The 26516-nt window shown below is 39.9% G+C and overlaps 2 protein-coding genes across 7 annotated transcripts in view; both read right to left on the bottom strand.

Annotated features, from left to right (window-relative positions):
* Window positions 1-26516, bottom strand: part of LOC119484008 (multidrug resistance-associated protein 4-like) — a 221378-nt gene that overhangs the window by 134074 nt on the left and 60788 nt on the right. The window lies entirely within an intron of this gene.
* On the bottom strand, window positions 2793-26338 carry LOC119483553 (poly(rC)-binding protein 3-like). Of its 6 annotated transcripts, none has more exons than XM_037761774.1 (13): window positions 26214-26338; window positions 15977-16145; window positions 15814-15837; window positions 15695-15727; window positions 15496-15612; window positions 14083-14214; window positions 13718-13846; window positions 12199-12342; window positions 10035-10076; window positions 8267-8345; window positions 7687-7745; window positions 6710-6879; window positions 2793-5780 (listed from the first exon to the last, which is right to left on the bottom strand). In XM_037761774.1, exons 2-13 carry the CDS (start codon window positions 16049-16051, stop codon window positions 5726-5728), a joined length of 1059 nt encoding a protein of 352 aa, XP_037617702.1. In that variant the 5' UTR covers window positions 16052-16145; window positions 26214-26338; the 3' UTR covers window positions 2793-5725. The 6 variants fall into 6 exon arrangements, with proteins under 6 accessions (XP_037617702.1, XP_037617701.1, XP_037617704.1 ...); XM_037761773.1 differs by lacking the exon at window positions 26214-26338 and adding an exon at window positions 24615-24872; XM_037761776.1 differs by lacking the exon at window positions 26214-26338 and adding an exon at window positions 24615-24872 and having other exon boundaries at window positions 7687-7742.

Genomic DNA, 26516 nt, shown 5'->3' with positions numbered 1-26516 from the left:
AGACTTGCACGTCGTCTCCCTCCTCGCTGCTTTGACATCAGGCTTTTGTATTATAGAGAAGGTTGTTTGTAAGCAGCTCACAGCAATGCTGAGTGATAGCATGGACTCACTCCAACTGGGATGCTGAGCCAACACAGGGGCAGAGAATGCCTTTACGCTTTGGGACGGGTCCAGTCGGACAAACCCTTATTGAACCGTTATTGGAGGTAAATTGACTGAGCAGAGCTGATGTCCTTTATTGTTAAAGCTCAAGCATTTAGAGCGCTTTGGGTTACATTTTTAGCATGAGTTTTAAATTGAACATCTGGCTTTGGGCCAGGTTGTGACAAGATGTTTCCCTCTCCTAACTGCCCCAGTGTATGGTGGGATAGGCCACAGCAAAGATGGATGTCAGTCTTTAAATGCAGCAGATTATCTTATCATTGGCGTTGAGTGCGGGGTCAGATGTACTTTAAGCCTCGCTGTGTGTCACATCATGCTATTAAATAAATAACTGGCTCCAGCAGAGTTGTGATGGGGAGGAAGTTATTTTGGGAAATCCATTTTCTGCAAAGAGTATATGAGGTGACTGGCTGAGCTCTACCAAGCCCTGAATGGACATGAAACCTTCACCAAGTGTCATTACTTTTACCATAGTTTATTTACCATAACCACAATCGTTCCCTAACCTTAACCACAGACATGCACAGATACTGTAAAAATTGGACGTTTAAAAACACAGCGACTGAATGTATACATGAATGAATCTTCCAAAGTCGATGTCTGGCGATATGTTGGTTGCCCAAGGAGCATGTCAGAGAGGAACATCCAGTTATTTAGCATCAAATTGTGTCGCATTAACCAGCATAAATCCACCAGATGGTGCTTTTTGTTTGAACTACAGCGTGGACTTCTGCATTTCTCCAACCTGTCCGTCATATTGTCTACTTACTTAAAACAACCCCTGGAAGACCATGGCAGAAGACAAGGTTCCTGATTTTAATAATACTTAAATCAGTTTCACCTTGTTGTTTCACTGTTAAATTTCATGCTGTGGCGCTGACATATATTTAGTTTTTACTATAAATTAATTGCAAAGCACTCCGTGACATTGTGTTATTTAATACTACAATGTGAAAATGTCATGACCTTTGTGTGGACTTGATTCCTCAGTCAGCTCTTGGTGAGCTGCAGAGCCGGTTATACACACTGCACAGCTCTGCACTGGATCTCTGCCAATGATTATGTCCTGCCTATCAACTTCTCAGACAGCTTCTTGGCTCTCACCAAAAATTAATCTTAATCTACCCTTGACACCCACAAACCATTATCCGTCTAAAACTGTGGGCATCCCCATCTCAGAAGCGTGAAGCATATTTCCGTTAAGCCGTTCGCCGCTCTGCCACACGCCGTATTAAGACCCGCTCTCTGCCCTTGAGGATCTTCTCAGCCTTAGAACAAATCCAGACACAGAACAGTTTATCCTCCCAAATATCTCCCGAGGTCAGGATGAAAACATCACAAACAAAGAATCATAGTCGTATTAGCAGAGCTATAGAAAGAGAAAGTTGCCTCTTGGATTTATCTGTTGTTCTTCTGCCTAATCCGAGCAAAGTTCCTACATAGGCGCATAATTTGTTACATGGTGTGTCACGTGGTCTGGGAGAGCTGTCTGGGAGAGGTCTGGATGTTCAACATCCACTCTGGCAAAGCAATTTGCAGGTTCAAAGGCGAGCCAACTCATATAAGATGTTGAAATGACTGTGAGTCTTTCACTGCGGAGGGGAGAAACCTTTGGATCACCTCGTATCTGTCTGTAGCTGTCTAATTTTAGAGTGACAAATGTCCTCCATATATTTATGTGCGGCTGAGGAAATTGAAAGACGATTGAAAAAGAGAGACCAGAGAGAGCGAGAGGGAGCCGCACTTGGATGAAGGTTTTGGGAGTGAGCTTAAAGCAGGGGATGCTTTAGGGCGGGGCTACCTTGTGATTGACAGGTCGCTACCACGGTCTGGGAGTTGTCCGTGTTTTCGTCTTACAACTTTAACCCTTTCACAGTGTAATTATAACATTTTTGGTCGCCTGAAAATGTCTTATTCAGCGTTCAGTTGTAGCTCCACCCTCTCGTGTCACTTCTGGTTGCAGAAAACCAAGATGACGACGGACAAAAAGCCGAACTCAAGGCTTCAAAACGACAGTCCACAAACCAATTTATGACGTCACGGTGACTACGTCCACTTCTTATATATACAGCCTATGATTTACTGTCAGTAAACTCTAAATACAGGATGTTGTGATGTGATATTGTTTGCAAACAACTCCTTGTTTGATCAGATTTGACACCCAGGTGACCCTTATTATATGAGTGCCATTGGTTTATTATTAAATCATCCAACTGTCAACCTTATAGTCATCCTTAGTCATCCTCTAATTAGTACAAATTAATGCTTATAATCATAACAAATTAGAGTTATTCCTAATTTTGCTGCATAGAACTCCTGGAAGACCTCACAATAAGCAGATATTTAATTGCCCTTTTAATCTTATTTTAATGTTTGTTCCAGCACAGCTATCTTAAAAAAAAAGGAAAGATGACATTCCCATTTAAACCTCATTATCTAATTAGAATAATCACTTTGCCATACAATAATTAGCTGTATTCAATAACTATTAAAATCTCCCACGGGGGGGTTTTGCTCGACATAAGCCCGTGTCAGCTCATGGTTCATCAGGTCTTAATGTCTGCACAGGGATCGTGTACAAATGATCTTAAGTCATTAATATTCTGTAAGAAGCAGCAAACAGAAACAAGTCACAGAAAGAAAAAATGAAACTTTATTTGTTTTTATACTTACCAACACTTTGAAATTAAAACCTATGTAATTACTCACAACTAATATAGATCTGCACATAGCAAATAAATCAATCGAAAATAGTTACCAAGTTCTTTTTTTCCCCCAAACTGCAATACACACAAACAAAAAAAAGCTGAAAAACAAAATAAAACATGTCTAGTCATTCTTTTTTTCCTGCTGCCACATGGAAAGTGGATTAAAAAAGCGTTTTTAAATAAGCTACACAGCTCTCCTGTTATCTACGCTAATAATAACTGAATAAATAATTGCACATTGCACCCTATTATTGCATTAGTTGCAGTTTGTTTCAAAGTCGTAGTATACTCAGGCATATACACAAATGTAAATACAGTTTTCAAACACTGAGTAACACATGAATATTGATGTTATTGAAATCACACTGCCATAGCGATCAAATTCATATTACACAACAAGATCTTTGTCAAATGCACGCACCAACTGTGCTAATAAGCATTCCTGGTTTTTCTATGTTTTTAATGCTTACACATGTGTACTAATTTGAAGCAAACATTTCAATGGTACACATGCACTGATAACAGTTGTATAAAAGCAATAATACCCTTGAGGATGTCCTTTACTGGCACAGTGCTGTAGGGAAAGAATGCCCTCTTAGGTATTTGCTAACTGTTCTAAAAAGCCCGAAAAACATCATTTCATTTTATTCATTTGACAAACATTCCCATTGAAGTACAAGCTATGACAACTCAAAATAATAGAAAAAAACACAAATTCATAATTTCAATGCTAGCCACTACTACTTGAGTTCACATCAAAATGTAAGAATTATTGCAGAATAATCATTGACTATGCATGGTTCAGTATAGTGACACAGCATTGGTCCATTTACATAATCACATGTATGTCATCAAAGCGCTTAAGACCCAAAGTTACAGGAAAAGTTTGACATATTGGCAAATATGTTTATTCGCTTTCTTGCCGAGAGTTAGATGAGTAGATTGATACCTCTCTTATGCAAGTGGTGTCAATCTTCTCATCTGACTCTTGACAAGAAAACGAATATACGCATATTTATAAATGTCAAACTTTTCCTTTAAGCTCAGCAGGCTACTGGAAACAAAACAGAAGTAGTGGTATATGTATGAAGAAATTGAGACACTGAAAATGTTGCTGTGTTGGACAGTAGATAATGTGATTCGACAATAACATTCAACAGCTGTTTGTATTATGTCAAAACTTAATTGAGCTCAGCTGATCGGAAGCGAGATGACTCAAGCTGTCCGAGAGTATTTAGAGCATCCTCATGAGGGATGGTTGAAATACTGAATCATACCAATCCACACCTCCCTCTCAAATGAAATACAATACGACGAAAACTAACTTAGCTTAAGTTTCATGATCAACAAACAAAAAGTGTGCATCACCACACCATAAATAAATACATGCTGGTTTTACTGACAACCAGTGAAGCAGGAAATTGTCATCCAACCTGTCCTTTTTCAAATAAAAACAATTAAGTTGCTGACGTAGTCGTGACAATAAAAAGACATTCAAAACCTAAAGCGTCAAATCAACCGTATGACAACGAAAAGACAAGATGAACAATCTTGAAAAAGAGACTGAGTGGTCACGTCCGCCCAGGCCCCCGTGGGTTCCCCCCAATGAACCCCTGAACATTCCTTTGGCCCAAAAAATACCATTCGGCTTCGTCCAAACGTTTAGGCCTCTCTGCCGCGAAGAGTCGGCTTCTTTCCCTTGTTTTTTTTCCAAGACAAGACAAGGAAGCCGAAAGGTTTGGACGCAACACTTGGCTTTTAAGTCCAACTAATTCCTCCCACATCAGAGGCAGTCCAGAGTAAAGTGTTGAATAGTCTATTGCATGAGCGCCGCGTAGTCGAACTACTGTGCTAAACCACAATAGTCCTTGTACAAAACAAATACAGTATAATAATAATAAGTAAACAATCATTTAAATTTTTCAGTTAGTGTTGTTTAGCCACTGATTTTTCACTAATTCCCATTCATGCATCTATATACTAGTAATCGGTGCTGATAGAAGGAGGCTATGTTGGAGAGTTTTTCATTTGGGCAGGGAGTAGGACTAGACGTGAGTGGCCAGAAATGCTGAAAAAGTTTGCGGAAAAGAACGGGAGCACAAAGATATAATAATAACAATTTAAGGGAGCACGTACACTGAACAGGTTTACTCAAATGCACAACGATACGACACTGAACACATGCAATATAAGCGATAATGTAAATATAGGAAATGAACATGAGAAGGGAGGCTCTAGGAGTGATACCATTGGCTTAAAAGGGTCATGTGATGCAGCAAAGAGTCATGGGTAGAGATTGGATTTGTAAGTAGACAAAGATGCAAATTAGGACAAAAGCAGAAAGAGTCCAATTTTATATTATCAAAATTTGATAATTTGGCTACATCCCACCACACACTCTGCCGATAGCATCACTGCGCAGCTGTAATATGCAAATAACTACGTTCTACAAAAAATTCTCAATCTTTTACAAGTGTATACTTTTAAATGATGTTTCTATGACGCAGCACTGACAGAGAGAAAGAGAAAGAAATAGATAGAGAGAAAAAGAAGAAGAAAGATTAACACAAGTTGTTCCTAATAAACATTCAACATGCTTCAACAGTTCTCTAAAAAAACCTAATCAACAGAGAATTTCTTTTTTGTTATTCTTTTTTTTTTTGTATTTATTTTTGGCTCTCTGAAATAAAGATGAGCGCCCAACCCTCCCTGACGTATAAACAACTTTTGAACCAGGGCGGGAAGGCGGTCAGGGTTTTCAAGAGAGCCAGAGCCAGAGTCCGAAGGGCTTCATCAGGGTTGTCTGCGGTAGTCAGTCATTGGAAAGGGCCAAACGGAGGAGCCAGTCAGGGATCTCAGGACGTGGTCATGGAAGATGGGTCGTTCCACATGGCCGCCACGTCTCTGAACCTGTAGGAGGAGCGTTGGAAAGTAAGCACTTCTGATTTTCCATAAACCAGCCTGCGTTTAACCCCGGGGTCTGAGAAGTGAAGCCAATGCAGAAGTGCCTTAAACTTGCATTCTCTCTACCAGCCAGCAGGGGGCGACTCCTCTGGTTGCAAAAGAAGTCTGATTGTATAGAAGTCTATGAGAAAATGAGTCTACTTCTCACTTGATTTATTACCTCAGTAAACATTGTAAACATGAGTTTATGGTCACCTAAAAATGTCTTCGTAGTTCACAAACCAATGGGTGACGTCACGGTGACTGTGTTCACTTCTTATATACAATCTATGATTTAACCCCAAATTTGGGGCAATCATAATGTGATTTTTGTAAAGTTTCTTTCACTTGTTTTCTGTATTATAATGCGGACAAGAAGGTTTCTACTTTTTTCCCCTTGACTGTTCCATGTGATCACTTCACACCACACTTTAACTACCCAATTCGTATGTTATCAGTTGATTGAATGGGCACTATCAGTGGTTATCACTACCATTCTAATGCTTCAGACGAGCCAAACTGCACCTACTACGTTGTGAAAGTGAAACGTAATAGGTTTAAGAAAATAACATGGTTTGGGGTAAAATAAGTACACTTGTTACATAACTTACGTCAACCTCCTCCTTACGCAGAATTTGTCGCTCTTTATACTACGTCACCTGACTTTCTCCGTTGCTCCCATCATAATTATTACGACCACTAGAGGTAGGAGTTGTCTTCTTGTATTCGTATCGTGATCAACCATGTGAATAGATGGTAACGGCCTTCTGAACCTACTAGTAGGTGTAGTATGCCCCTTCTAACCCATATCTATGAGGCTGATAACCACTGATAACGCCCATTAAATCATCTGATAGCATTTAAAGTGTGTGCTTTACCAGCCAGTGAGCTCTGACCTTGCATTGATGAGGTACTGGGCCAGGCTGATGTTGGCGGGGGTCCCTGTGATGGTGATCTGGCGCTCCGATGACCCTTCCATGGCGTTAGCAATTTTGATCTGCGCCCCAGACATCTGACGGATCTCGTTGATTTTGGTTCCCTGGCGTCCGATTATGCAGCCTATTAGCTGGGAAGAAAATGGGGACGGGACTTAGGACGGCCAGAACACATGAAAGACACGCACATTTGTATCTGACGCATGCGAGTACGAGCCCGTCATTGTCGGCCTTTCAACTATATATTTAATATTTCTTACTTTGGCCCAACAAGTCTTTTCCATTAAGGACACTCACTTTACAAAGCCAACTGCCTTTGGCTGTACTGTGGAGACGGAGATCTCAATAGTTGCAGCTGATCTGCTGTCAGATTGTATCGCTGGAAGCTTCAACAGGAAGCCACGATAAAAGATAATAAACCACAGTTTGTAAATTTAGCCGTTAGTTCCTGACCCGTGTCATGCTTTGTTTCTGTTTCATGCAGCTATTTTGGGAATTTAATTTATAATTGAAACAATCAATTGAGAATTCATCATTCCAGTCTCTCCGTAAATGGACTGAAATATTTAAGACAGAGTTAGCCGACATGATCGCAATGTCACATTTATGGATTTTCTAAAAAGTCTGCTGTTTAAAAATGAGTGTTTAACTTTAAGGTGCAGTATATTGGCAGTGGCAGTGACAAATTGGCACAAAGTGGCAACAAATCATCAAAACTGCTGAATATGTGTAACAGTTTTTCCTGCAATATTGTCGTATGAATCCTGTTCTCATTTAAAAACCGACGACCTGTCAGTTTTTGAATGACAAATCTTTCATTTTGGATAAAGGTGTTGTTTGCATTTTTGTTTAGAATGAATCCCTGTCAGGGGGAAAATGAAATATAGGATGAAAAAGCACCCACAAGAAGACATTTTACACATGATGAATGTACTCACATCATTGGGAATGGTGAGTTCATGAGTACTGGCCTGGTTACTGGCATCCAGACCTGCTGCTGAACGAAGGAGGCACACAGAAAGAGAGGAGGGAAGGAAGAGGACATAAAATAGAGTTTGGCACATTGAGGGAGTGAACAGCATTAATGAACTGTTAGTAGTCCTGGAGTTTTCCCTGGCTATTGACCAGTAGCATTTCTGTGTCACTGGAAAGTCTGGCTCAGCCCTGAGCGGAGCCTACACTCACTGAATAAATCTCCACCTGACAAGTTGAATTCTACTCTACGATCTGAGGCGATTGCATCATTAAAAAAAAAAAAGGATACTGAGGGAAAACCAAAGAACAAAAAGAAAAAACCTCAACATCAACAAGAGCAGACCACCAGCAGGCCATGTCAATGGCAGAGCACCACAGAGACCATTAGGAGGAGAACGACGAGAAGAAGAAGAAGAGCAAGGACAGAGACAGGAAAAAGAAGAGAGAGAGCAGAAAAGGAGGTAGAGAATGTGTTTGTCTCTACAGGTAAAAACGAGAGAAGGAGCTTTGGTAAAGAGGGTCGTCGTGTAGGTGGGTACGTACCGGGGAAGGCAGGGGTGGTCTGTCCGAGGGGGGTAAAGGGGGTTTGCTGCATAGCCAACTGGTGGAGCTTGCTCAACTGCTGAGGGGGGGAGGAGGAGGACAGCAGTGCTATGAGGTCATCGTTAAAAAACACACTCGTGAACACACACGCACACACACACAGAGACACACACACACACAGGTCTGTCCGAAATGCTACGAGAGTAGAGAGAGGATCTGAGGAGAAGTAACAACACAGACAGGTGAAGGACAAAGACCAAGAGAGAGAGAGAGAAGAGAAGAAGCTCATAGAGGACTTGGCCTGAGACTGGGGTGATGGAGGGTTGTTGGTGAATCAACACGTTCTCATCCCAACTCGTCACATACTGACGCTTTGTCACTTTGTAACACTTTCTAAAACACTTGCTTAGGTTTAGGCAACAAAACCTCATGGTTTGGCTTAAAATTGCTACGTCTGTAAAGTGAAAATTAAACGTAACGATGTGAACAGAAAGACAAACAAAACGTTGCTCGTTTCACACGGGACACGAGCAGCTGTTCTTCAGTCTTTAAACTACGATCACCACACTCTCGGAGCTTTTTCTCGGAGCGTTTAATATTGACGCAGGTGGGTTCACATCGTAGTTACTTGAAATCCTGTTGCGTCTCATACAGACACTAAAAAGTGCCTTATGCATCAGTAAATCAATAGCTCAATAACGCTTCAATTTAAGTCTAAGTATAAGATTTGAATCTGCTTGTCGTGTTATAGTTTTTAAATGGTTTTGGTCACATGAGCTTGGCACGGGTTACCGTGGTTACGTGTCTCCAACCGGCAAGGAGGCTCTCAGGAAGTGACGACGTAAATTACAGTGGAGTGCGTCTGAAAAGATCCATACTATTCAAACAATAGTATGTTGAATGATAGGACACAGTCAGTAACAATGATGCCAGATTTACCACTCAAATTATGTATTTATGTTCTTTAAACAATCATTCCTTGATTTCAGACATAAGTAGACAAAAACAGGTTCTTAATTTGTAGTGTTTTATCTGTGTATTTTCAGCTAATGTTAGCTGCATGCCAAGCTGTGATTGGAGACGGGTTTAACGAATGCTCAATTGCCTATTCGACCACATTTTTTGGTTTGAGATATATGACTTTATAACTGTCAGCTTCTATTCGTTTAAAGACATAAACTTCCTTATAAAAGCTAATTCACCACAGTAAAGACGTGATCATGTAGTCTTTAATTTTTGTTAAAGTGACATTGTCGCAATGTGAAGGAGTTGAGAACTGGGAGATTTAAAAACTCTCGCTCATATTAAAGGGCAACTCCATCATCTTAACTCAGCTGCCAAAGCTGCTTTTTACTGCGACTTCCGTCTTTGTTTTATTCCGGTTCTGATTTTGAATGAAATGCTTTTTGTCAACTGACATTTAAAACTTGAATGTAAGAACGTGTTTGAACACACCAACAAAAGAAAAGTTCCAACTGCACTACTATACGGCTCCAACATGCTGATAGAGATCCTGTATCAAATGGATTGTTGCATCATATTGAAATAAAGTGAAACCTCCAGCCACCAGGCCAAGCCCCATGAGGTTTAACGCCAAATAAAGGGTAGAAAAGTTAGAAGATATAGGAGTTACATATCAGAAAAAAAGCTGTATTAATATTAACAATTAATATTAATATGGGTGGAAAGAGAGTAAAGAGCCTGCGATGCAGCGGGACAGAATTATGGAGAGTGCAGTTGTTGACTGCCTGGTGGGGTGAGCACTCACGTCAGGATGTGGGATGGCGTACTGTCCTTGAATGGTATAAGCCTGCAAACATGAGGAGAAGAGCTTATTGTTATCTCATTACATCATCGGAGCATCATGTGATTGCATAAAACAAAACATATACTGTATTAAATACATCTTTGATAAGCTAAAACTATAAACTCTGCAACTAAAACTGAAAAACACTTGACATTTCTACAACACAAACACTCTACAGACTCATATTTTTAGCAATATTACACAACAGTCATGCACTATAGATTCCCTGGCATGTTCTCCTACTGTTCATCAATCAGATCCAGTTGAACTAAATCAATAAGGGACAACTCAGACAGTGGGGAGGTGACGGGGAAGGGTGTGGGGAGAAACCAGAGGAGCGGCCCTGAGAGGAGTAATGAGATTTGACCTATTGGACGTGAGGTTTAGAGCAACCACAGAGGTCAGAACTGAGCTAAATTTCATTTTGTCAGCCAAGACAGCAACCAGAGCGAGACTGTAACCAGAAAAATAACATGTCAAGACTCTGCATGAGGTCAGCAGAGTGGAAATTTAGACATGTAGACATTTTTAAGTCATAACAGACTTCCAGATTGACGTGTTTTGCTTTCTTAAAACTGTCCCATGTAGAAAATTTAATAAACAGCTTCCCTGTTAATTGATGAGAATACCAGATTACTCATGATAATTTGATATATTCTTGGATAAAAGAAGCATGCCAAATAAAGAGCTGAAGCAATTAATCAACCATTTTATAATGAATTAGTTGATTATCAAGTAATTTATCAACCAAGATGCAAATAATTCTCTGTTTCCAGCTTCTTAATTGTGATGATTTGCTGATTTTCTTTGTGTTATGTGACAGTAAGCTGAATATTTTTGGGTATTAAGTGATTTAAAGGTGATTTTATAAGGGAAAATATAAGTGGCCCTGACTAACTGTACTGTGTAATGATAAATCCATGGCGCTGTCCGTGGTGCTGAAGTACCAGACGAATTTATAAATCTGAGTCTCGCCCTTATGTCAGTTTCTTCTTGGACTTCTAATCTTCTCTAAACTATATAGGGAGGTGTTATTAAAAAATACAGAACCAAAAGAGTAATTCACAAGGCGTTTCGCTAGTCGCCGGTGAACGAAACAAACCGGGTTTGTGACCCCAAATTGCATCGTAAGCAGCTGAGTAGACAAGAGATGAAATGATTAGTCGATTAATTGACAAGTAGATCGACAGTAAATCAATCGGATGTAATATTGATAAGAGATTCAATGTGTAAGTTATTTGTTTTTTAGTAAAAATGCTAAAATGTATTGGTTTCAGCTCTCAAATGTGAATATTAGCCGAATTTCTTAGGTTTATATGATAGTAAACTCTCGAGTTTTGTTCTGTTGGTCAAACAAGCAGCGTCCTCTGACTATTTGTAGACTATAAGATTAATTGATTAATAACATAATCAACATATTAATTGATAATAAAAGTAATAATTTGTAGCTAGTGTTTTGTGTTGTTAACCCTCATCTCCTGTCATTCTCATCCAGGCCACTCGGCGCCCCTACTGAGTTTTCCTGGTTTAGTTTTCTGTCCACACACCTACTTCCCTTTAGCCTTGTGTTTACCTGTTGCTCTGCTGTCTACCTGGCTCAGTTTTAAGTCAATTTACCTGAACATGACCAGCATGTTATGTCTACTTTTGGACCCAGACTTAAGTTTAACAGATGTTTTAGTCCAGCTGTGCTACCAAAATCAAGATTAGTTCTGTCTCGGTTGAGTTAAGTGAGTTATCCAACATGATGGCTGTCAGATATCATGAATTACAAGGTTATGAATGAAGGAAATTTGTTTGCAAGTAACTTTGTTGTTGTTTATCTCTATCGTTTTAGTGTTTTCCTATGTTTTGACTAGAGTTCCTTTGATTAAACTTTGCTCTGTCCCTTTAGGATCATCATGGAGTCCCAGCAGAGAGGAACATGAGGATGTTTTCATCTCCTCATCAGTTAACCGGTAAGTCTGTTAATGCCATTTATCCCAGTTCTGTTGGAGTGGCTGCAGGTGACGGGTGACAGTGAGGAAACAGTAAAACAGCAGTGATGGTTTCATGCTAGTCGGGGTCGGGGTGGGGTTCAGTGAGGAAGGGAGGAAAAGTGAGAAAAACCTGGTGAGACACTAACAGGCAGTGGCTGGTGCTGCAGTAAGAGGCTGAGGTTGGCTGTGGACGCCCCCAGTGGGTCTGCTCTTACCTGGCCACCTGAAAAAATGACAGGGGTGGAGGCAGGCTTGGGGCGGTAGGGGATGGTGGCACCTTTCGGTGGGGACTGAGGAGAGCAAAGGAGGAGAGAGTGGGGGGAAGAAGAAGAAGGGGTGAGATGTGGAGAGAGTGTTAGAGCAGAGAGAAAGATACAGAAAGAAAGAGAAGAAAGTTGCATAAAGTGAAACCATAGAGGGACGGTGCCTTAGGGAAGACAACCTGTGACACAAAAGTGCTCTTCACTGTGTGTTCATGCTGACATCAAATGTCCAAATCGTGGTTCAGTGCACAACTAAACTTGGATTTACCTGGAACATCACTTTCAACTGGATAATGATGAGTCTACACACTGTGTTTTTAAATATCGGCTCACATTTTTAGAGACTTACAGTCATGTCACATATCTCCTAGTATCCATGGCTGGTGCCATCATGACGGCCCAACGGAGAACTGGCTGTGCAGATAGCTCAAATTAAAGGTGCAGGAGAAAAGAGAGACAACTACAAAGTGTGGAGCCCTTTCATCCAAAGCATCATGAGAGTCAGCTGAGGAAACAAACTAATTTTGACATGTATATAAAGCCAGTATTAATAGTTTCTGATGTATTTGTAGTTGGGAAAATGTGTTTGCAGCAATGCAATGAAGGGAAGCTTTCCAGATTTACAAACCAAGACATCAAAACACAAAAAAGCAATCAAATGCATCACTTATGAACTTATATTAGCAGAAGATAAAACAGAATTTGTTATTGTCAAACTTCTAGCTGTGTTAGAGTTATAATCCTTAAGATTTTCTGTGTTTCACAACACAGACAATGGATCCACAGAAGTGATGCACATGTAATCCAGTGTTAGGTTGCGTTCCATACTTTTTCTTTTCTTCAGTACATACTTCAGCTGCCCTCACAAAGTACGCACTGTTGCACTAAATTGTGTCATACTACTTCACCATAACATTGCGCGTTGAACTTTGACCCTCTTGCTCATATCCGTCGCACTCCGTAGTGTGAAATTTGAAGTAAAGCCTACATTACTGTATTAATTAATGTTATATATATTTACACAAGTCACAAAAATATATAACGTTAGCCTTCTTACACTTGAATGCACTGTCTGTCAGTGAGTTGTCCTCTGTCTGTGCTCTCTTGTTCATTTTATAGATGGTATTTTTGGCATATTGCATTTGACATATTATGTATTAGGACATACTAAATCTTTTTCTTTCCTACTAAATAGTATGTTATTATGGGTATTGGAACGCCCAGCCTGTGTCTGTAATTTGGCTCGTGGCGTGATGGAAACAGGCCAGTTATTGGCCTTCTCCATTGAATTAATGTGAGTTTGTTTGGCTGAAATCTTAAGGATTATAACTGTAATTATATCTTCCGTATGTGTCCATATTTCCTTCATGTTCCCCCTCCCTCCCTTCCCTCCACACTGTACCTCCAGCATCACTACACAGATCTGTTTGACACACTGGATGATGGCTTCTGGGGCCCCCGAGATCGTCACGGCTCTCTCGGTGGAGTTGGGCAGCATGTCGCCTGCAACCTGGACCTGAGCTCCTGTTGACTAAAGGTAGGAAGAATCTGTATTAAACCTGAACGTATATGAGGAAATGTATGTAAAGCATATGGGATTATACCGGATTTAAAGTTCAAAATATGAGATTTGCAATGGTTGCACGGTTATAAAGAGGTATTCTGGGTGGTAAAATCCCTTTAAAACTGGAGCATTTCCTCTAAAATCTGCTAATATCTTAACTTATATGGTAATTATAAAGATCATTATAGACTTTCAGACTCTACCTCTCTCATTTCTTTGATTTTGGAGCCTCCTTTGCCAATAAGAGAGCCACACTGGCTGGCCGGGACGACGAGCCTCAGGGTTACCGGGGGTTTACTGGTGGCTGGACTGTTGCTCATAGAGTTGATTATATCCTGAGGGGAGAAGAGAGACCAGGTGTTATCAGATAAATGCATCAGTTACTGTATAAGGAGTGGAGAAATCCACCTTCACGCCTGCATCCTGCAGCAGTAGAACAGGTAGAAAACTCTCTCTTGAATGTGTTTGTATGGTGTAGTTTTGCTACTTTTACTTCAGCAACGGTTCTGATTCATTTGTATATTTTGCATTTACTTTTTTAGCTGTGTATAATTGCTTTAAGTGCATATGTTTTTTTAATAATTTGTCTAAAATCGTTGTTTTACAAGGCTGAATTAGGCAATTTTTGTGCTGCAAAGACTCGCTCTCACCTTAAATTAAGTGTTATATTATGTAATTATATAATAATCTGTAATATCTTACAGTAACAGGTTATTTATAAGTATTTAAACATTTAAAAAATGGTTTAAAACACACTATAATGTAGCTGTAAGCCGATATAAAGACGTACAACAACTTTAACTTACTCCTGCAGCGCCCATAACTAGAGGCTGGTGTATAAACAGATAATGAATGACATTATAATATATATCTGAAAATACTGGACATTAATAAACGTATAATGTGTATACTTCTTCCTCCAAACTGACCTATCCGCACTCATCCCTGTAGCTCAGGTCCATATGTAGTGTTTTGTTTTGGAGACTCTCTGGTTTGGCGTGCTCATACGGCGCCCAAATCAAAACACAGTACTGGCCCACTTTCAAAGGGTGCTGCAAGGTTAGATCAGCACATTTCTGTCCTACATAACGCGGCCAAGCCTGCTTTGTATTCCACGTGGAGACCAGTCAGTACAGAGTAGACACTAGAGCAGACCATGGTGGGATGTACTTTACTCAAGTACAAATCCGAGGTTTCCCTATTGCTTTTGCTTTTCCCTATATTTTTCCTTGATTTATTCTTTTATTTATTTCACTTTATATTTCAAAATTTGTTATTTATCATTTATTCATATATTTGTTTCTATTTATATTTTCACATTTTTTATTTACTTATTTATTCTTGTATTTGTTTCTCTTTATATTTCCAAATTTTTTATTTATCATTATTCTTATATTTATTTCTTTTTATATTTCCACATTTTTTATTTATCATTTATTCTTGTATTTTTTTCCTCTTTTCTTTTACATTACATTCTTTTACAAATGTATTCTTTTTATTTATTTTTTTAAATACAATTGTATCCATACTGAATACTTCCACCACTGCAGCATATTCAGTGCTATTAACTCAGTATAATGTGGCAGTTTATAGTGTTTAGATGATGAATGTTATACCTCCTCAAACTTGTAGGCGATCATGGCGAAGGCCTTGAAAATAGCATCTGTTGGCCCGGTGATGGTGACTATCCGCTCAGGGCAGTTCCCCTCTGAGATGTTGATACGGGCGCCACTCTGTAGAGCACAAAAATACATCATTATGAGACAAAAACACATAATAACAATAACTAGACAAGTGCAGAAAAGTTGTACTTACGTCTTCACGCATTTTCTTCACCGTTTCTCCTTTCTGGAAGTAAAGAAACACATTGTTAAGATGTGCTTCCTGCAGGCGTTATGATGCTTTAGTCTGCTTGTTGTGTCTGTGATAAATACCTTTCCTATGATGCTTCCAACCTCCTGCAGAAACACAAACAAAGTTAGGTGTATTTGTGCCACAGGGGGCCTTGAAATGATCTATTATTATCTGGTAGATAATTGGAAATAAGAACAAGAAAGTTAGAGAATAGCAGAGAGAAGCTCTTTGGTGTTTTGGTACCTTGCCGTGCATCAGCAGCCGGATGGTGAGGGTCACATTCAGTCCACCTTCTGATTGGACCTTGATGGGCTCCATGTTGGGATTGGATGTGAAGGAAGGGGCGTGGTCGCGTGAGAGAGGAGTTCAAGGGCCAACGCGAGTGTGATGGTGGAGTCAGCCAACCGGTCACCTGCCAGATAACAAAGATACAGACACACCTGCTGAGGTTAGGATGGGTTTCAATTCATTCTTACTGTCTCTTCAGGCTGTGGACGTGGAGCGACACTGAGGCACTTTAAGTTTGTTTAGTGAATGTGAAATTGCACGTCAGTAATGAAAATATAGTGTAGTCTTTTATTCAGATAGTTTAATGTTAATACTCATCCAACAGGTGACAAAAAGGAGGATGCAATCCATGCAACTATAACGTTAATACTACTTTTAACACTTTTTAAACTCACTTTAAGCTCGTTGCTCTATAAAAAAAACGTAACCAAAACCGGTAAAACGTCCACCTAAAAAGGGCCGTACAAAAGTAAATGGCCTGTGTTGAACAATAAAATGTTATAGATATAATAAGTGTTTTCAGTCCAAAATGGCGGCAGCGGCTGTTGTCAAAAAACACTGGAGTTTCATCTATTTGCTTCTATACTCTTTGAGCACTAGCGGCGAAGAAGAATTGATTTCCAGTTAAACAAGTTGATTTTTTTCTGCATTAATAAATTGTGGTGTCGAATCGGTGCACAGACTGACGTACTGTGGCATACTGTACGTTGACTAAAGTACAATATCAGCTTACGAAAGACAAGGATGATTATTGTTATATTTTATATTTTTTAACGTCTCTCTCATTCACTACATACTTGTGTCGTCAGCCCCGATCCTATTGGTTTCTATGTAGGTCACAAATATTTAGTTTCACTTGTAACAAAGACGCACTCTAGTTTTTATCAAACGTTACTCAAACAGGAGGAAAAAGAGTACTAGTTGGGGACTATTTTCAGCGGCGGATTAATCCACATTTGGTGCTCTAGTGAGTATTAGTGGCAGCAGCTGCTTTAAAGAGGTCCTAAAATCTAGTTTTAGGGAGTTTATTATATCAGTTTTGTGCTTATATGATGCATTTTGCACAGAGAGAGGGAGGAAAATGGTTAATTTGGGCCCCCGGGGGAAAAAAGACAATACACTTGCATAATGTAAATATGCTCACAAACAAGTAACGTGACCCCGTCTCTCTGTAGTCGACAACAGTTTGATATAAAAGCCGTTGAAATGTAGGTCAGCATATGTCTCTCCAGTCACGAGATGAGCCATCGAACGCTGAGCGCCATATTTATTTTTATCAAACCCATTTCAGCTGGACGCCATCTAATTCTGGCTGACAAGTGATGTAATGAGTCAAGACTCCAGTTAGGAGAGAGACCACGAGAGGGAGCTGCAGTCCTGATGGTGGATCTGTCTCTGCTCTGCAGTCAGGGATGGATGAGCTTTAATCTGGTGCACATTTCAAACTTTCTTTTGTGAATAAACTATATTATGTATTAGTAGGGGAAACACATTTGGAGTGTGAGACTGCAGGAAATCAGTGTTTTAAATTGAGATAGTGATGTAGATGATGAGCTTAACTTAACGGAGAGGTAAATTAGGCCTGAAAATGTGAATTAAAATGTATTAATATTAGATATTTACTATTTTTCTTTCTGTACCAAGAAAATAGAGATGCAAGCAGTCACATAACTACAAGAATATTAAAACATATCGATGATTTTGCTCAATATTTCACACCTTGAACCCTTCACATCTAATGCTACAGTTTGAGTTTGATAACATTATAAAACATAAGGAGAGAAACGGCTCTAAATATGAGTTGAATTATGTTGTTTTGCAGCCAGTTATAAGAGAATATGTGGGAAACAAGCAGCTGACCTTGACTGAAGGGACAGATAATGTCACCGTCTGCCAATCAGAGGCATTGTTGATTGAGTTTATAGTTCTGGTCTCGGCAAAAATAAATATGAATATTTGAAATTACTCAAAGAAAATCCATGAAATGATTCATGCAGTGTGACTCTTGGCCTTGTTGTCAACCTGTTGAGGCTTTCATCACCAACACAATGAGTCTAATTTAACATCTAATGACCCTGAATGGTGCTCAGGTTGCCTACAGAACTGTTATTATATGGAGTCAGAGGAGTGCCCGAAAAAAAAGACTAAATCTGTAAAAGAATAAGAAAATAAATGCGGAAATATAAAGATGAATAAATAAGTAAATAAAAAATGTGGAAATATAAAGAGGAATAAATAAGTAAATAGAAAATGTGGAAATATAAAGAGGAATAAATATGTAAATAAAAAATGTGGAAATATAAAGAGGAATAAATAAGTAAATAAAAATGTGGAAATATAAAGAGGAATAAATAAGTAAATAAAAAATGTAGATATATAAAGAAGAATAAATAAAAGTAAATAAATAAATAAACCAATTTTTTGTATTTTCTCCAATATTCAATTCATATATTGTCTATTAAATATTTAGTTTATTTTAAAGTTTATAATGATATAAAACAGAGAAAATCAGCAAACCAGAAGAAGCTGCAACCAGAGAATGATTTGTGGTTTTGTTTCATAAATTATCTGAAATAATTAATCGATTACCACAGTTGCTTAATTTTCTGTCAAATGCTTGGCAAAATAAAGTAGGTGGACTATCGAAGCACACAATGAAAGCAAGGTTATGGTACATTAAATATAGATAAGTCTGTAAAATTGTCAATGTAAAATTGCCTTATTGTCGACACTTAAGGCAAGAAAACCACAAAAACAATCATATTTAAGAGGATGGAAACTCACAAAATGTTGGCATTTTTGTTGAAAACATTCAGCATTTTTATTTATTGTAACATAACTTTATTTCTATATCATGTATCATGCCTGTAAACCATCAATGTTAACTTTGAGTTATTAATATTTTCAGTCATTTACAAGAACTTTCACTGAGATAAAATCACTTTACATGTCAATAGACCTTATTATAGTTTAATTACGTACATTTTTTCAGCTGTATTTATGCGTATACATAATAAAACAATAGCTTTATAACCTTGAACAGTTCTATAATGATGTTTTTAGTGGTTATCACTAAAGATTTGTACGTTTTTATAGTTGTATTAAGGGTTCCAGGCGGCTTTATTAAACGTATAGCTTATAGGACTTCTAGCTGAGTTTGTGATGACAGAAGGATATCATGCATGTTTAAAAGATGCTAAATAAAGTGTGAAAGTAATCTGGACTCTAGAGGACTAAATGGAATAGTTGCTGTCGTTGTAATGTGTTATTTTTTTGCATGAGTATGGCTGCAGCCTCCACCGCTGGCTCCAGAACTGATTCCTCCTCTTAATCTACGCTGCATGCGGCGCTGAGAGCTGAGAGCTGAGGGAATGTGTTGGTTGTAGGCCAGGGGAGGTTCGAGAGATAAGGACAGGGATTCTGTTGCCAGCTGTCTCTCCAATCTCCCAGAGGAGACCAGATTACATAAAAAGCCTTAATCCGGGTTTAAGACCCAAGCCAGCGGTGCAGGTCCTCTCCAGGGGCAGGAGGGAGGGGGGGTGGAAAAAAAAAAAGAAAAAACGTCCAAGATTGACGACAGGATTCAAGCTAACGTTGATGATAGATGGCACAGTATTCATCCCCTTTCAAGGCTGCAAATTAAGGTTTTGGACTCCTTTTCCAAAAGCTGATGACTAAATAACATTCTGTGCATGCTTTCTCATTTCTACAAAGATGCACAATAATGAGAAAAAGCATCTTCAAAGAGCCTCCTTCCCTCTGATTAAAACCCAGAATGTAGATTTAGGTCAACGAGAGCGAGTCCGTTGGACGAGGTCAGCGTTAAGAGCTGCGTTTGAATAGTTGTGCTCCCAGACTGTATTTTGCTCATACATCCTGTAGCATAATAGAATTAGGTCAAGGCCCCGTGAATCATTTGCCCCAATGGGCTAAAACCTTCAAGCAAATCGGCAGCTTTTTTATTTTAAGGTCTGAATTTCTTGCTGCATTTTAACATCCACATAACGTTTAAAATAAATTTCCTGCTCTGTGGCCACTTCTATCAAACATATTACACACATTGATTAGTGATTCTCCTCCCCTGTCTCTTTGTTAATCAGACAGGAAGTTAGAGAAACCCAGAGAGGGATGGTGGGGAATATTTCATGACATCTGATGGGGAAAGTGGGTCATGCTCGGTGTTGCAGTGCTGCTAGCCTCCTCCTCTATGGCGGCTATTGAATTAATCACGCTTTACGCTCGGCTGGACAACGCAGTGCACAAAATGGCTCCCCCCTCCCATCTCTCCCTGCGTCTGCCACAGAAAAAAAAGACATTGCTCTTGAAGAACTTGAGGTCTCCTCTCTCCTCGCCTTTTTTTATCTCTTTATGGACTCCTAACAATGAGGAGATGCTGCTCTTATGCAGAGCCACTGATGTGGAAATGATGCAAAAACACTCAGAGCAAAGTTGAGGGGAGATATTTGGTGTGGGAGTGCATTTGGGTGAGGAGGAAAGCTGGAAAGGGCTCGGATGATTGATCATTATTGGACACATATCAGTGTTTTAAAGGCATAAAAACGTGCCTTTTGTTCTCTTGACTTTGACATGAAGAAGGCAGAGATTGCTGCAGATATGGAGGCGTCTCATTACATCTTCACTGCATGTAAAACTAGACTGTGCGGTGCACTGCAGGCCGAGCGCCGCTGCACAGCTAAGTGACCATCAACTTGCTTTGGCCCCTTTTGACATGATGCACTTCACTCTGTCAGACAGTGTTTTAAAACGTGAAAGAAACTGCGGCGAGTAGCTCAAAATACCAAGAATAAGAGATTAAGTTAAAGACTTGTTTGTCTTGTAGCGCTGAGACACCTTTCCTTCGTCGTTTGTTGTGATTTTGAATAGATTTCTGCCCAATAAATTCAGCTTTAAGCCATTTTTTTTATAGATTTGATATGCTTTTGTGGAGAGGAAACAAATCTAGCATCTCACATAAAGGTGCAAAATGTAGATTAATCAGTTCAGAAGCTGTTGCTGTTTGTATTTTAAGAGGTAAATGATGGATGGAGTCACATTTTGGGACATTTGTAAACATGTTTAGTGCTCGGAGTTTTGGTATTTTGGACTGAAACTGCAAAAATGGGATAATTTATGCTGATAATAATCATTTTTGAAGTTGACTAAGATTCAGTGATTCCATCAGATACTCATCAGGGTTCATTCAGACGATCATATGATGCTAAAACTATTAACTAAAACCCCCCAAATCAACTATAAAAATGAGGAAGAATGAATTCCATTTCCGGTGCATGTTTTAAACAGTTTTTCTGTAGCTGTATGAGATGAGTAAGGCATGTATCATCATTTTAAAATAGGTTTTCATATAATTACGTTGCCATAGGTCAATAGAATCGCTGCCAGACGGAGAGAGAGAGAGCGAGAAAGAGAGAGACGTGAAATCCTGTAAGGAAAATCATTAAATGGACGGCCGTCAGTCTAATCTGGGCCAAAGCCGCTGTCATCTGTTCCATCCTAATCCACATATCTACAGATATGTCATTATGATGTTTTGATATAAAACCCTCCATGACTGTACAGCAGAGCTGATGAGAGGCCGACGTTTCACTAAATGAATCTGCGGTTGAAGAGCAATATTTTTTTCATTTGTAGCAATATTGAACAACACATTTTACATGAGTCTTTTTTTGGATTAAACAGTGTTTTGTGAGGAGAAATGAAAAAGCAGCATGAGAAATGGCTTTTGTGCTTCTGTCTTTTTTCGATTTGAAAATGTGACAATTTAATGTAAAGTGTCGTGGAGTTTTTCTCAAAGTAAACTCACTAAATCTGGTATTTTAATTGTAGCAATTTGTTGGTTGTTGTGCTGGGCAATATATATCTATATCGTGATATGAGACTAGACATCGTCTCAGGTTTTGGATATCATGATATGGTATAAGTGTTGTCTTTTCCTGGTTTTAAAGGCTGAATTACAGTAAAGTGATGTAATGTTCTGGCTGTTCTTGCTGCTCTATTATTTGTCTTTACCCACTTTGTCATTATACTGATGATTATTTATCAAAAATCTCATCTCAAGCATCACTAGTCAACACTACAATATCATTGCAATATCAATATCAAGGTATTTTTTCCATATCGCCCAGCTCTAGTTGGTTGTAGTTCTTTATGGTCCAAGTTCTTGTGTGTGATGTTTTGCATTTGGAGAGATTTCCAGTACAGGATTCAGTTGGCCCTTAAAAACTAAGTTTATCTTTGACCTTTAACAGCTCGTTTTTTAAGGATTCATTCTTGTGCTGTAGATAAACAGCTGCAATCATTTGAAGCGACGTCATGCTGTAACTTTGAGGTTAACTTCTCTGTAAGCAGCCTTTTCTTTTAGAGTTCAAGTCCAGTTTGGCAAATGACTGTTTCTCAGCAAAGGATGGAGAGTCAGAAAGTTTTGGTTGAATGCAGAGTGAGGTTAGTCTCAAGGTAAACTGTGTAGAGCTATCAAATAACCTCCTTTGTAAAGATAATCCACAGATATTTCTACTGTATGCTTCGGCCTTTCTGAAGGTTTTCTTTATATTTGCCATTCCAGACTCTGTTAGGGAGCTTTTTAAATCTTCATCACTGTTTTTCTGCACCTTTAGAAACCTTTCTAAGCAATACAAACCTGGTACATAAATGCATGCATATAGTGCTTTTAAATGTGGGTGGCTCTATGGGGTTAAGCACTGCATCTTATCCATGTTGTAAATCCTTGTAAATTGATTTCAATCAATTCAGTCAGACAGTTGAACAACTGGCCCAGAATAAAACTTGTAATGAAGCCAATATGTTTGACCCGCGACCGGGGGGATCTCTTAACGTACATGTTTATGCTCCAATTAAGGGCGAACAAAAGGGAAATTAGTGTGCATGTAGGGCAGCAGAGGGGGAGCACAGAGGGTGACCTGGTTGATCCATATGGTTTCACCAGATCTGTTCAAAGCACCTCGGCTCTGCATGAAGAAACCTCTCACTTTCAGGACTCTTTCAACTCATTTTAGAGGCAAAGTTTGTGACAGGGGAAGCAACAGGGATGAGGGAAAAGAAAAGGCTGATGAATAATTGGTGTCGATGGTCGCTCCTGTCAGGAATAGTAACTGTAGGCGGACCGAGGAGAGGAGTTACACTGAGTCCTGAGGATTTGGCTCTCAGTTTTCTGGTATATGAGCAGCTCTTGTCTCGTCTGGCGCAGGCTTTTGTTGTATGCGGTGCGGTGTTGTGCGGCGAGGGAGTAGGGGAGGGGGCGTCTACCCCATCGGCCTTCCTATACGCCACTATGACAGTGCTCTCAAGAGCTGTCAGCCCACATCAGCAGCCCTGCATCCTGATAGCTCAGCCTAAATCACAATCAAAACCACATCCTCACCACAACCAGTCAAATCAGAGGATGCAGCGAGCAGCGAAGACCAACTATCACCAAGTAGCTCTAAAAGTAGGGTACTACGTGTTGGTGGTGGCGGCGGCACAGTGTAAAGCTTTACAATGCAGGCACACCATGTTGTGCTGTGAATGCGGCGCTAAGAGCCTGAGCGTTAAGTCGGCCATTTTAGATTTGCCACAATTTGTAATGTGAGATCACTGCTTGTCACAAAGTCATGGCTTCCATACGCGGAGCTTTCGCCGAGCAGTCATGCAGAACACATTAAAAAAGCACGTTCTTTCATTCATCGTCATTCCCATCAAACCCCATTCAGTTATTGCTCTATTTTAGTATCGTCTCCTACAGTAGGAACACAGATCTGTGAGCACACCAGACTTTCACTGCTTTTTTATCCCAAACAAAGGAGTTAGTCATCGGCGTATTTCAAGTCGAACACAACGTTTGAGGTAATGACGAATGACATTTTTGGTCTATGACGAGCCGAGAATAAGGCCATCAGCGGCGCTGATATCAGTGTGACGATAATTGGAATAATGATGTTGGGGACGGGGGGACGGTCGTATCAATTCCATTGACCATCACGTTATCAATCCTACACTGAGTCCCACAGCTTCATAGTTAAACAGCAATTCTTCCAGTTATCATTTCATGTTTCATTCTTGGCTAATTCTTCAACAATATAATTACTCATGCTTGAATCTAAGCCAACACAATGGACACCCAAACAATGATGATCAAGAGACCCCCGAAAGCAAAATCGACTGACCATAAAATTGACTATTCTCTTGGGAAAACCAAAATATTTCCACACATCATGCAGTCGCCTTATTTAACCGCGCTGAGGATAACTTCGGAAAATGTTAACTTGATCTACCGCAAATAACCGAATTAGGTAACGAGTCAATAAGTCGTACCGTGTCACAGCTCATTATCAGGATAATGATTATTCTTGACTGGGGGTAAGTTATCAAGTTAATTAATTATTGAACGGCATTACCCGGCTCGGCGTGACCCGGTATTTCATGCAAGTTTTCAACAGCTTGTAGAAGTCCAGAAATGTTTTATAAAAATAAATAAAATAAATAAATTCTATTGGATACTAGCATTCTAGGAAGAAATGCACACCTTGATTTATGATTTACCAAAATAATTCTTAATAAGAGCCATAAAAAGAGAGTTTACCTTTATGTAGCGCAGGATACAGTAGATGACGACCACTTTCGGTGTTGCAAGATTAAAAATCGCAAAGGGAAAATGATTTTTTTTCTCCTCTTCCTTTCGCTCTGACAAACCGTGCCACCCTATTGGTCCGTTTCGCGGAGTCACATGAGCGACCACAGGAACACGTGACCGTTCTCGAAATTATATGATGAAACCAAACCGTCCTCAATGAGCACCGTTTTTGTTGCCGCGGTGCGATACTCTGTTTGCCATACTGTTTGGTGTCAAGTGTAAATAGGCCGTATGATGAGGCGTAATCTGGGTGACCATCACCCACCGCCCCGTCGACCGCCCCCCTTCCCTCAACAAAAGGGGGGCATGCCCAGTGAGGCACACGGGCATCGTGGGGGCACGTCTGGGGATGAATCAGGAGTGTAGCCTCCGGGGCGTTCGTCTATCCCAGGGGAGGGTCGAGCACCCCTGAAATCCACCAAGCTATCGTCCTTGTCATTGCTGATAACAATCGACACCAAAATAACCCAGCGACATGTTCAAATAATCTTGATTTAAAACACACTGAGGGGTTTGTTATGTGCAGCCTCACTCAGGACAGTTGGGGAACTTTTTGATGCAAGAAGTAGAGGTCAAACCGCACACATTTATACATGCACAAAACCCCAACAGTGTGCCGTGGCATGCATACCCTCCCCAGCCTCCTCTGCTTTTTAATCTGCTTCTATCTCTGAGTGTGTATGTGCAGAATTACAGAGCTTTGGAGGCATCCCATCCAGATTTTCCAATCCAGCACAAATCCAGCCCTCATGTCAGATGGACAGTTGTGTGCAGAGCTTAATCTGACATTATTAGGGTTGGACGGCAGCAGAACGTTTAAGGGAGCTGCCAGGGGAAGCAAACAGTGGGGTTATGCTGTCTGGATTAGGGGCAATGCAGACAATGAAATGTTTCACTTCTTTGTTTTCATTTAACACAGATGCTCTCCATGTATATCAAACAACGTAAAAGCCCCGTAATGAGGCTCCCAATATGCATGTGCTCTTAATTCTTTGTACCTATGCAACACAAAGTGGTAACCATGCCTGTACCCACCCACCCGACTGTAAAATGGCCCATGGGATAAACTACAAATAGAGCATTAAATTTGCTCCACATTGAATCATAAGAGGCAAAGGAAGAGTGTGGTAGAATAGAGCGCCACGTCAGAGGAAATCTGCTTTATATTCGTACGACACTATTGGCTCACCTTCAAAAAAACCTAAAACCAAGACTGGTGGCAGCGCTGGGGAAAAACTAATTTACATAACATTCTTGTATAATTGAGTAATCCTTATTAGTGCTAAATGCGCTGTGTCCTCAGTCTTTGAGAAATGACAGATAATCTGTCAGAAGTTGTTTGATGGAGCAGTATTAATGGCTCTGAGGACCATAATAAGCTATCTAAATGAAAAACTGCAATCATAAATCACTCTCCAGTGAATAAATCAACAGTATTGATGTCTGTATCAGGATTAAATCTTAAAATATATCTTGTTTTATGGCCAAGCATTCTCACTCACCCTTTTTAACAAAGCACTCCTTTAGGTCAAATGTCAAACTTCTTACCGGTTAAGATGTAGGGAAGCTCCTTATCAGGAGAGAGGAGGTGCAGTCTGGGAGTTTAGGACCAAGATGGCAGATTGTGGGCACACTAAGGGACTGGGGCAGCTCCCATGGCCCTTTAAGTTGACTAACCCCCCTCCACGCCCATGGCCTCCAGCAAGGTGATGAACTGGTCCAGCATGCACAGACCCCTCCATTACCACCCCACCCCTACCAGAGCGTGTCCTCATAGCCACCCATGTGTGCTATCAGGGTGCCAGGGTCCTAATGGAGGCAGAAGGGCGTGAAGGAGAGAGCGAGGTAGAT

This window comes from Sebastes umbrosus, chromosome 24, assembly GCF_015220745.1.
Source record: "Sebastes umbrosus isolate fSebUmb1 chromosome 24, fSebUmb1.pri, whole genome shotgun sequence".
NCBI classification, from domain to species: Eukaryota; Metazoa; Chordata; class Actinopteri; order Perciformes; family Sebastidae; genus Sebastes; species Sebastes umbrosus.
The sequence above is the reverse complement of the archived record's forward strand: the minus strand, read 5'-3'. Positions and strand labels throughout refer to the sequence as shown.

Excerpts from the sequence above, each read along its gene's own strand:
- LOC119483553 (XM_037761774.1), bottom strand. The coding sequence starts at position 16,051 with ATGGAGCCCATCAAGGTCCAATCAGAAGGTGGACTGAATGTGACCCTC. Across the intron at positions 15,838-15,976 it reads GGCTGCTGATGCACGGCAAG|GAGGTTGGAAGCATCATAGG; the intron begins GTACCAAAACAC and ends GTGTTTCTGCAG. Across the intron at positions 15,613-15,694 it reads TGAAGAAAATGCGTGAAGAC|AGTGGCGCCCGTATCAACAT; the intron begins GTAAGTACAACT and ends TGTGCTCTACAG.